The sequence below is a fragment of the Camelina sativa genome, chromosome 17 (assembly GCF_030686135.1).
Source record: "Camelina sativa cultivar CO46 ecotype springtype chromosome 17, ASM3068613v1".
NCBI lineage: Eukaryota > Viridiplantae > Streptophyta > Magnoliopsida > Brassicales > Brassicaceae > Camelina > Camelina sativa.
In genome coordinates, this window is record NC_141896.1 from 5956160 (window position 1) to 5967058 (window position 10899).

A 10899-nucleotide genomic window follows, 5' to 3' on the forward strand; every position below is an offset into this window, starting at 1 on the left:
TACCTGCACACCTTTATGATCCAAATATGAAACTTGCATGCAAAGCAATAATCTCAAAAACCCTTCAAAAACCAAAACCCTCAGACACATCTAACCCAAACCTTCTCAAGTCCTCCCACCATATTTTAGTTTGAAAATGGATACCTTGATCAAGCAGACAAGGTAAATCACCAAATCTCCAGATTCATCTTTGCTATTCAACAACACATACATATAGATAGATATGCATGTGTTGATTTAAAATGTTGACATCTTTGTTTCAGGAGGAGGCATCCAGCTTCCCAGGAAAAAAATAGAGAGGTTGGTAGCTCCACTAGAGAGAAAAAAGTGCCGGCAAGGAAGTCTGTTTCATTCAAAGAAGGTGCCGCATAAGTCTTGTTCTCTTGTTCTTGATAGCCTATCAATCTTTTGATTAGTTTCACATTAGTGCTGTTCATTATCTGTGTTGTGGTAGATAAGAAGAAGCCCTCAAACTGGTTACAGAAGCAGTTCTCGAGGCAAATGAGTGGCGAAAGTTATGATCCGATTGGCGACATGGATCACGCAGCTGCAGTTGCAGCCACTGCTTATGCCATAAGCACTTTTGAAGAAACTTGGCTAGAGAGTTATCATCATGTGAGGGTTCTAAGAAAGACTCTTTCTTATGGTCAATTGAAGTAAAGCTTTTCTCGTTAATATAAGTTTCTTGTTGTTCGAAATTGTAAAACAAAACAGAATGGCGTTGAACTTGGACCTTCTTTGTCAAGGAGCAAGAGCAGAAGAGAAGATAAGTTTCCTTCAGAGGAACCAAGAAGCTTATCAAGAAGATTCTCAGGTGAGGTTCGGATTAACTCAAGATTAAAATGGTTACTGGATATTAACGTTTTTGTGTTGACACAGGACAACTTTCGTTTAGAGATTCAGAGACGAGAGATCATAAACACCCCACGCCAAAGTCTCCAGTGAGAAAGTCATCGTCAGTAAAAAAGACATTCTCCATGAACTTGAGAGAAGATCATACCAAACAGAATGAAGATTCAGGGGAAAAACATGATAGACAAAGAAAACAAGTTTCTGAACCGCCACGGGTACAACCACCGGTCAGGATACGATCAGAACGTCGTGCTCCACCACCACCTCCTCCCCCTCCTCTTCTATCACCTCCGCCTCTGCGGCTTCCACCTAGGGAAATGAATAGGCAGAGTTCCAAGCATACTAGTCGAAAAGATGATTCTACAGCTGATGCTTGGGAAAAAGCTGAACTAGCTAAGATCAAAGCAAGGTAAGTCTCAATACACACAAAAGTTTATTTATGTGTGTTATAGTTACACTCACATATCACATATGTACTGCACACAATCAGGTATGAGAAGTTAAACAGAAAGATCGATTTGTGGGAAGCTAAGAAGAGGGACAAAGCTCGAAGGAAGCTGGACATATCTGAGGTTGACAATATAATGACTTTGTATAATCTAATGTCATGATCATTATCATATAATTGAGTGAAAGTTTTTGAGTTTTTTGTTCTCTAAATGGTTTGGTACATGAACAGCAGAGCGAACAAGAACAGAAGAGGAAGAGAGGTTTGCAGAGATTTAGAGAAGACACGGAGTACATCGAACAGATAGCTGCTGGAGCCAGAGCTCAGGCGGAGAAAGAGAGACAGAGCAAAGAGTTCAAGGTGAAGGAGAAAGCCGGGGTTATCCGTAGTACCGGTGAACTCCCTGGAAAGGCATGCTGTTTCTGACACTAAAACAGATGATCCTTAGATAACTGTAGCTATATTGTGTGTGTGCATGAGTGATTGTACATGGGTTTCGTTTAAAGAAAGATGATATTGAAAGCCAAAATGTATATAACAGAGAGCTGTTGGCAAGCAACAAAGATACTTTCTTAACACAACGCTCAATGTTAATTTGTTACACAATGTTTTGAAACCAACAAGACCCAATGAAACACTTCGTAACAAGTACTATTTGTCACACTCTAGTGAAGCTAATCCAGTTTAAGGTACAAACATAGTATCAAAAATGGGCCATTAACGTCACTTCATATAAGCGCAAGAATTGTTTTATGTAGTACACCTGTATAATGATAAAGTCCCACCTAGTACTGTTTGGTTTTTGTCATTATAAAAGTAACTTGTATATTACGCAACCGACAAAATCAAGTGATGGGAGTTATATATCACCCATCAAATCTACGACCGACAGTTTTTAATGGAAAACGATAATTCCATAGAGATATTTTGTGATATTTTTTGTAGCATAAAGACCACGTATGAATTGTGTGATCGAGAAGAGAACACCACATTGGTCACTGTATACTAATAATAACTGATCACGTAAATGTTCTTTTCCGCCACGACAACAAAGAGAAACCATAATGATATCAACTTTAGTTAATTAGTCTATCCTCTCAACGAACAAAACTATACTTTTTCAACAGTGAATAACATTATTAATTAAGAGTATTTAGCTTGATAGACTAAAGTGATTAGAAATTTTTTTGTATTATTCATAGTAATTAATTACAGTTTTTTTAAATGGTTTAATAATTATCATCTGTTTATTTTCTCCATATAATACTTCCGTGATTTCGTTTATTTAAGTTTCTAAAAAGAATATTCTTGTAGTGGATAAATATCTTTTTTTTTCAGTCTATAAATAATAGAGAGATATCCTCCATCTCCTAACTCATACATCCAACACACAAACTATTTTTTTATATTCAGAGAAGAGAAAGAAAAAAAAAATGAATTTCATCTCCGAGCAAGTTAAGAAACTCTCAAGCTCGAAACCAGAGGAGCCAGAACACAACAAGCCTGTTGCAGCCGAAGGAACAGAAACAGCCACAAGACCAGCTTCCAACGCCGAGCTCATGGCGAGTGCCAAGGTCGTTGCCGAAGCTGCTCAAGCCGCAGCTCGTAACGAATCAGACAAACTTGACAAAGGTAAGGTCGCCGGAGCCTCCGCTGATATCTTAGACGCCGCCGAGAAATACGGTAACTACGATGAAAAGACTAAAACTGGTCAGTACCTCGACAAGGCCGAGAAGTATCTCAACGACTACGAGTCGTCACACGCCACCGGTACCGGCGCTGGTGTTCCTCCTCCGACGACGACTCAGGCTGAGCCAGTAAGTCAGACTGAGCCGGTGGCTAAGAAAGACGGTGAAGAGTCTGGTGGTGGGCTTGGAGGTTTTGCCAAGACGGCCCAAGGTTTCATGAAGTGATTTGATCTTTTAATTCTTGTCTAATAATAAATTAAATAACTTTAAGCATCGTTTTATGTTAGTATGGGGAGTGACGAGTGAGTGTAATAATTAAATTCAGGTGATCATAGTCTAGTGTCCATCTGTGTTGTTGTGTTTATGCTTATTCTCCCGTTTCTTTAAATTCTATGTGTTCTAAAAGTTTTTTTAATTTTCTATGTTAAACTAGTGTTTCATTTCCTGATTCACACTACTAAATAATTAATAAAGACATGAGATTTGGTATTGCTACTAGTTTTCCTAAAATAATACAACCTCAAGAAATGGACATTAAAGAAACAGAGACAATGATGTATATATCAATCTAGAATGTGTCCATTAATTTCATAAAACAAACGCTTAGAGTTATCAAACAATCCTCTCAGCCCCACGCAAAATTTGGTTACACCGTCCAGACACAAAATCACTCAGTTCCACTAAAAAGGATCCGTTACAACACAACTCTTAGAACATCTCTCCCAGGCACAACATGGTACACCCGAAAATCAACAAGTGTTACTTAATACTCTATAGCTCCTATTTTTCTCCAAAGTTGAATTCAGCGGTTACGCCAAAACCCAAATGGCTTGGAGCAATAGTACTCGACGTTAATCGATTACTTCTCTGTTTTGTCCCAGTTCATACGCCAATGTTATATACATTGTTCCTCTGTAAACGGATAAGTCGAGCTCACGATCTCAGATTTGGTGCTACGTTGCTACTGCTGCTAAATTTTGTTCCTTTGAAGTAAGCCAAATCGACAATGCAATATGTGTAACTAAAGCATTTGTAACAACATAAAAATTTCGAAACTTTCGGATCAAAAACAAATATATAAACAAAACAGCAAATAGAATTGACCGCGAAAGCTTGCAAGAGCTACGACTAAACATCGTTGAGAAGTGAGCAAACGCAAACGAAAGAGACGATCTGTGGGTTTTTGGAAGCGACTCAGAAAATTTTGGGGGTGTAGTACAAATATCGACCGATCCAAGGACGAAAACGAAGATTAGCAAAAAGTTAAAAGCTGAGACGCTTGTGATCGGACGGTCCGAAGTTCCAGAGATGACGACGTGTCGCGAGATGAGATATTGTCTTTTTTTAAGTGTTTAAGCAGTTCACGAGAATCAGTGTCACATTCCAAAATTACCCTTTTGTTCTGCACCATCGTTGGGCCATATATTTGCAAGTTACCGAAATAGGCCCATTAGATCATAATATTTGAACCGAACCGAATTAGATTTTACTATATCAACCGAAACGGTACTGTATGTCAAAATGTATCGGTATGGAACACCATTAAAAAAGTGGTTGAACGAATAAAAATATCTTCATGTATTCATGACCAAGCTAAAAGAAAAAGAAAAAAGAATTAGTCGATGAAAAATCTCTATCACAAACTGTTCTCTTATATTACGTCTCTCTCTCTCTCTATACGACAACTTTTTTGAAAAAAATCGTACTCGTACAGTAATAATAATCTCATAGTCACTTTCCCAAAGTCTCAAACATCATTGTCACGTGAAAGGTGCGTGTGATGATGAACGTTGGTTACTTGCAGTTACAGTTGTAGTAGTTGAAGGATATCGTCGTCTTCTAGGCCTTCTTGTCATCTTACCCCAACCTGCAAAGCTTCTATCTTCTAAACTCATTTCAGTCTCACCATTGTTGTTTTGATTGCTCACAACATGTTGTTGATGAACATATTGAGCAGGAGCTGGAGCTGGAACCGGGATATAGACCGGTTCAGCAGGGATTGTTATGACTCGTCTTGGTCTTCCTCTTGTACCGGTTTTCTTCCTTGTTAAACCGGTTGGAGTCCAGGAGCTTCCTGCTGCTCTCATGAACCCATCAAACATGTGAATGTCTTCTGTTACTTCGTGTTTTGAAAGAGACACAAGTCCAGGGAGAATGTCTCTTTGGAAGTCTCGTCTCTGTTTCCCTTTTCTCGCGTTTCCTCTTCTCGGTCTTTGGCTCGTTACCAGCGTGGTTCCTGTAGTTTCCTCCAATTTGAGGTCTTCAGGAACCAATGGCTTAGGCATATACTCTTCTTCTGAGATCTCAGGTAGTTGCAGGGTCATTGACTCAAAGTAATCAATCTCTTCGATAGAACGTGATTGATTCCTCGATAAAGTATCGAGCTTTTGGTCCAGATTCTCTTTGTGAGCATTTACTGTTTCTGCAAACCAGTGAAGGATGATGGTTTCAGAAACTTCTGGCGAAGCAGCAACTTCAGGCTCTCTATCTAGGCAAGCTGAAGAGATGGAAACTATTGTTTCTGCTGCTAGTTTTTCAAACTCTGGCGGTTTCTCTAGAGTTTTTTCTTCAACTTGGATGTCTTCTGATGGCTTTTCTCCACAGATATTATCATCTTCTTCTTCATCATCAGACTCAGGAACAGATTCCAAATCTAACATAGGGGCCTTCGATTTCATCTGTCTTGAACTTGAACTGGCAGGAACAGAACAATTTTCGCCTTCATCATCACTAACCAACATATTCAAATCAATCTGACACCTATTACTAACCGAAACCTTTGTCACAACCTGTTCCTCTGTTTGCTGATCTTCATCCCAAAGAGGATCACACGGTTCGTTCATGTCTAGCATCCTAACGTTTTGGACTTTACCTTTTCCTGCATTGGATTGATCTTTAAAAGCAGATCCAGGAATTTCCATGTTAGCAGTAAACTTCTCAGTCTCCGGATTACTGGAACAAGAACCAGACTTTAACCTCTCTAGCCACATACTATTCTGAACTTTGTCTCCTGCCTCATCTTTAATATCCAATGGTTTACTAGCAGAACTCAGAACAACATCATTACTCTTCAGATTCCCTTTCCCATCAGCCATCTCAGAGTTACAAACAGGCTTGGGTTTATTAAGCCATGGTAAAGTAGCCAAGCGTTCTTCATCCTTTCTGACTTCAACAACAGAAGTATTTGAAAGTGTCACATTTAAGTTCAAATCTCTCACAAACTTCATCTCCGAGCTGTAGTCACTTCTTCCTCCGTTAGGATAATTAGAGTCAGTCCCTGCGAACTTCGGTTTTGATGAAGAGGAACACTCATTGTAAAACATGTTGTGGTTTAACCGACTGGAATTCCCACACCCCGAGTTTAATCTAGAATTGTTTTCATACTGCAACCTATCTCCAAGAAACCCTTGTTTCTGAGTATTACCACTCAGTGTGTCAGACAAGTTTAGAACCGGATACCTCTGTGCTGAAGCAACTTTCTGAGAAAATCCAAAACCAGGATTTTGCCAAGAAGACTGCAAATGGTTCCACGAGACAGCAGAATCTGGAGGATTATACGGATACAAGTGGCGCTGTTGGTGAGAAGCTAAACTTGACTCCACGTGATTTTGATGAGTGATGGCTTCATGACTACTATTGGTATCAGTATCAGCCTCTAGATCAATAAACGTTCTTTCTCTCCAGAACAGTGGCTTACTTGGTGGACCAGAATTAGGTACACTCGTAACTCTTTGTGAACTGTTCATCAGAACTTGCATATGCTGAGACGACGAATCAAGAGGCTTGGCCGCTTGAAAAAATGGAGCAGCAGACTTGTGTGTGCCAGTATAATGATCTGCATATGGCAGATTTTACATGAAAAACATTGGTAAAAAATAAGAAACACGTGTAACCAGGGAAGAAATCCAACAATGGCAGTTACAACATGATGGATCATCTTACCATTTCTTAAGGGCTGATGTGGCCAAACTTTTGGTCTATTGTTCTCATCTGAATGCAGAGAGACAACAGGAACATGCTCCCTTACACTACTCGAGTTCAGAGATTTTCCATAGTCGCGAATATGGCCTTGAAACTCACCATTACGCAAGTCACGGGGATGACCATAAGCAAATTCGTTCGTTTCTTGAGCATTAAGTGGTTCATTTAAGTCAGCCAAACCATTGCTTCTACTCGAGCCATATTTAATCCTCAACCCATCTCCGCGAGATTCAGTCTTCACATCTCCATTAGGAAGCTGACTAGAGGTGCTGCAAACCCTGTGATCTTTTAGCTCCAGGACTTCGTCATTGTCATCAATGTACTCATCAGCTGGAAGACAAAGGTCTATCATCTTTCTTCTGATTTTAGTCGGTCTAGCCTCAGACATTTCAACATTCTTGGAACTAGCTCCATTTTGCCATGAAACAGGGCCAACAACCACTTGAGAACTGCTTCCTTTCATGGGAGAATGGCCATTATCCTCAACCACAGACATGGATGGCCTATCGTAAACCGGGAAAGTAGGGATTTTCCATTTACGGGCATCGACATTAGTAGCTTGAGATGAAAACGATGCCTCAATTGGAGCCCATTCGTTATTCAACTGTTTCCTTTTCAGTTCTTCCATCATATCCTTTTGTATGCTGTACACCCGGTGAAGTTCCAAAACCTGGTTATAAAGGATCAAAATTTCACAAAACACAAATCAACAAAAATAAAGCTGAAAATGCCAGAGAAGGGAGAAAAATATTCAAGTAAGTAAACCTGTGTCTTAAAAACAGCTTCGTGTTCGAGCATTGTCCTTCTCACAACATCTTTGTCATAACCAAATGAAGTAGTCTGGGACGGGAAGGCATTGTAGCATTGATCATTAGCAGCAGGAGGAGCAGCAGAGGTTTTAGTGTCAGTGTAGAACAATGGCCATCTACAACCGTTAGACTCTTTGTTGAGATCTCCCATAGAGTGATGATATCCACCAGATAAGCTTTCACAGTGCACCTTTGTTCCCATTCCTGCTCACAAACAAACAAACAAAAAAATACAAAACCTCAGTCTCCGCCAGAGATGAACAAATCTGAAATTCAAAGAAACTGAAATTGCCCACATAAACAAGAACTTTAAAAGCTCCATGAGGCCGTAATCCATCTTATCTAGTTAAAATCCCCCAAAAATTCATCATCCAAAAGTCAAACAGTAAACACTATATATATATATATATATATATATATATATATATATATAGCAAGAGGGTTTTGACTCAGGGGATGAGAGTTGTAAACGCCGACGAGTCAAAATAGGATCTTGAGCAATTAAAATAAAAAATCAAAGTTGAAATCTATAAGTTAGATAACAAAAAAGAATCTGAAACATATTAGGACAAAGGAGGATTGTACCAAATTGAGAAGAAAGAATACTACTTTATATATAATCTATCTAGTGAAATTGGGAAATCTCCAAACTCCAAAACTCATAAGACAAAACTAAACCCAATTAATAAGAGATTATAAAAATGGGATTTTTATGGATTTAATTACCTCAAACCCACATCCTCTTATCGCCAAGCTCGTCTTCGATACTTTCTCAGAAGAAATTAAAAATTTAATTTTTATATATAAAAAAAAAAATAGTCGAATCTCTCAAGTAGAGAAATGGGGAGGGTGAAGGGTATAAGAGTTATAGCGTAAAACACCATTAATGGAAAAAATTAGATCGTCATCTTTTTCGATCTACTGGGCCACTCTTCTCTCTCTCTCTTTTATCAAACATAAAAATTCTGCTGCTTCTATTGTGAAGGGGGAGGGGAGGAGGAGGATGATAAAGAAGGTTGTGAGAGAGAGTTTGTTTATATTATAGAAGAAGAAGAAAGATCCGAAAATGAGAAGGAGGAAACGAGGACGGAGAGGGGGGATTTGGCTTTTGTAACAGTGTGACATGAAAATTATTTTTGTCAACATCCGGTCTTCTCTTCTCTTCCCTTTTTATTCTCTGCTTTTTCTTCTCCCTTTTTATTTTTTTCTCTTAACTCACTTTTATTTATTTTTGTGGGAATGTAATAATAAAAATTTTAACATTTTAATACATATTATAGAAGGAGAAAAATCAGGATTTTTCCAAAATATCAGAATGATATTAGTTTTTTTGGCCTCGTGAGTCGTGAAACTATTTCTTTATTTTGTTTGTTAAGTGATAAACTGGATTTTTTTTCTATATAAGAAATTCTATTTATAGTTAGGATATTTCCATTTTTTAAAAATTTGTTTTTGTTAAAATATCTTATATTACATGTTTCAATAAAAATTTCTTGCAAACAAAAAAAAAAATATATTAATTGAGCAGTGAGCAGTAGAAGTAAAATTATTGCTGAAATCTAAAATGGGGGTTATCTTCTAGGTTCTCTTCATCTTCTTTTCAATGCTTTCTTTAAGATAAAAAAAAAAATTAATGTATTTAATTACTTTTTCGTCTACTAAGAAAAAATAAACAAATTTATGCTGATGTGTGGTCAATTTAAACGGAGATGTAATGTGTTCTTCTGGGATGTTTTCTTGTGCTTTGTTAATACGAAAATTCAAAACAATTTGTATTGCAATAGTTTGATATGGTTATATCGACTTATACCGGTCAGTGGTCTATCCTACAACTTAATTCTGAAACGTACTGTGTTAGTTACCATAAATTAATTAGTTTTTCAAAGTTTTAAACTGTGTATATATTGAATCTCCTAGAAAGTTTTTAAAGTATTTGAAAAATATATATATATATAACATATTTTTATATATGAAGTAATGAATGATATAATGTCAAGTGTTGTTATTTACAGCGATTAATACTCTGTATATAGTAATCAAATAAAATAAATAAAAGAAAAAAATGAAAATCCAAACCGAACATGTCGTCACTCGTCAAGGATATACATGGTAAATCCTTTGCCCATTGATTACGCTTTCTTTATTTAACACATTTTTTATGTTTTTAGGCCTAAATTTCTTTTTTGTATATTTTTTTTTCTGGTTTTTGACAATTACGCCTCTCTCAAGTTTTTTAAAATACTACTATAAATTTAAAATAAAACTGTAGTTAATAAATTATTGACAGCAAACAAAATGTAGGTCCCACCTAAAATCTTTTCTATAGGCTCTATCTCGTTGGCTACTGTAAATGTGGAATAACTTTTTCGTTTTTTTTTCTCTGTGGAGTTAAAGAAGTTTATTAAGATTTCTACAAATTTTTGGATTGATGACCAATAAAATTGTCAAGTAGGCTTTAAAAAACAAAATTCAGAATCAGAATATGGAATAACGAGATATCCAATAACCTTGTGGTTAATTATAAGCTTAGATGTTTAAAGGTCTACTTGTATATGAAAAAAAATGAATGTTGTTAATAGGATTGAATTTCCAGAGATGTGTTTGGTATCAAATCTGGTAAGAGCTAGGGTCCAGCACACATATGTTATAGTATATTTATTTATATAAATAACAACTGTGAAGAAATGACCCCTAAAGGAGTAACAAAATAATTATCACTTTTTTACTATGGATGTGACCAAAACTCTTTATAAAATTTTAATATGCACAAAGTTCGAAAATTTATTCATTAAAGCTTAAAATTCTGCAAAAAGTTAAATTTGTTGAAATTATTTTGGTATTTTAGACGTGAAAAAAGAAGTTTGGTAATTAGTTATATACTTAAAAAGTAAAAATAAAACAAACAAACCTTACGGTCTTCGCCTGTTGTGTGGCATGGCATCATTATGTTTTGTCTCTTATGTCACAAACCCACATGGTTAATTCCGTATTGGTATATTTTTTTAGGTAACATCGGAAAATTTATGACATTGTCTCTTTTTTTTTTTACTTTTTTAAATCCAAGAATAGTAGTTATACAAAAATAAAATCTGGAATAAATTATAGGAGTAACATATATGGT

At 36.7% G+C, this 10899-nt stretch overlaps 3 protein-coding genes across 4 annotated transcripts; 2 read left to right on the forward strand and 1 right to left on the reverse strand.

Moving 5' to 3' along the window:
- Positions 1-32: 32 nt before the first annotated feature.
- LOC104755685 (uncharacterized) lies at positions 33-1948 on the forward strand. 2 transcript variants are annotated; one of them, XM_087496302.1, is made up of 7 exons: positions 33-162; positions 264-361; positions 455-615; positions 715-814; positions 880-1261; positions 1343-1424; positions 1532-1948. In XM_087496302.1, the coding sequence occupies exons 1-7, from the start codon at positions 137-139 to the stop codon at positions 1724-1726; spliced, it is 1044 nt and encodes a 347-aa protein (XP_087352428.1). In that variant the 5' UTR covers positions 33-136; the 3' UTR covers positions 1727-1948. The 2 variants fall into 2 exon arrangements, with proteins under 2 accessions (XP_087352428.1, XP_087352427.1); XM_087496301.1 differs by having other exon boundaries at positions 98-162; positions 1535-1948.
- Positions 1949-2345: 397 nt separating this feature from the next.
- LOC104755687 (nodulin-related protein 2) lies at positions 2346-3479 on the forward strand. Its single transcript, XM_010478122.3, has one exon. It carries the CDS (start codon positions 2734-2736, stop codon positions 3211-3213), a length of 480 nt encoding a protein of 159 aa, XP_010476424.1. The 5' UTR covers positions 2346-2733; the 3' UTR covers positions 3214-3479.
- Positions 3480-4542: 1063 nt separating this feature from the next.
- Positions 4543-9019, reverse strand: LOC104755688 (uncharacterized). Its single transcript, XM_010478123.3, has 4 exons — positions 8505-9019; positions 7735-7982; positions 6931-7639; positions 4543-6823 (listed from the first exon to the last, which is right to left on the reverse strand). Exons 2-4 carry the CDS (start codon positions 7978-7980, stop codon positions 4749-4751), a joined length of 3030 nt encoding a protein of 1009 aa, XP_010476425.2. The 5' UTR covers positions 7981-7982; positions 8505-9019; the 3' UTR covers positions 4543-4748.
- Positions 9020-10899: the final 1880 nt, after the last annotated feature.

Excerpts from the sequence above, each read along its gene's own strand:
- LOC104755687 (XM_010478122.3), top strand. The coding sequence starts at position 2,734 with ATGAATTTCATCTCCGAGCAAGTTAAGAAACTCTCAAGCTCGAAACCA.
- LOC104755688 (XM_010478123.3), bottom strand. The coding sequence starts at position 7,980 with ATGGGAACAAAGGTGCACTGTGAAAGCTTATCTGGTGGATATCATCAC. Across the intron at positions 7,640-7,734 it reads AAGCTGTTTTTAAGACACAG|GTTTTGGAACTTCACCGGGT; the intron begins GTTTACTTACTT and ends CTTTATAACCAG. Across the intron at positions 6,824-6,930 it reads ACATCAGCCCTTAAGAAATG|ATCATTATACTGGCACACAC; the intron begins GTAAGATGATCC and ends TGCCATATGCAG.
- LOC104755685 (XM_087496302.1), top strand. The coding sequence starts at position 137 with ATGGATACCTTGATCAAGCAGACAAG. Across the intron at positions 1,262-1,342 it reads CTAGCTAAGATCAAAGCAAG|GTATGAGAAGTTAAACAGAA; the intron begins GTAAGTCTCAAT and ends GCACACAATCAG. Across the intron at positions 1,425-1,531 it reads GGAAGCTGGACATATCTGAG|CAGAGCGAACAAGAACAGAA; the intron begins GTTGACAATATA and ends GTACATGAACAG.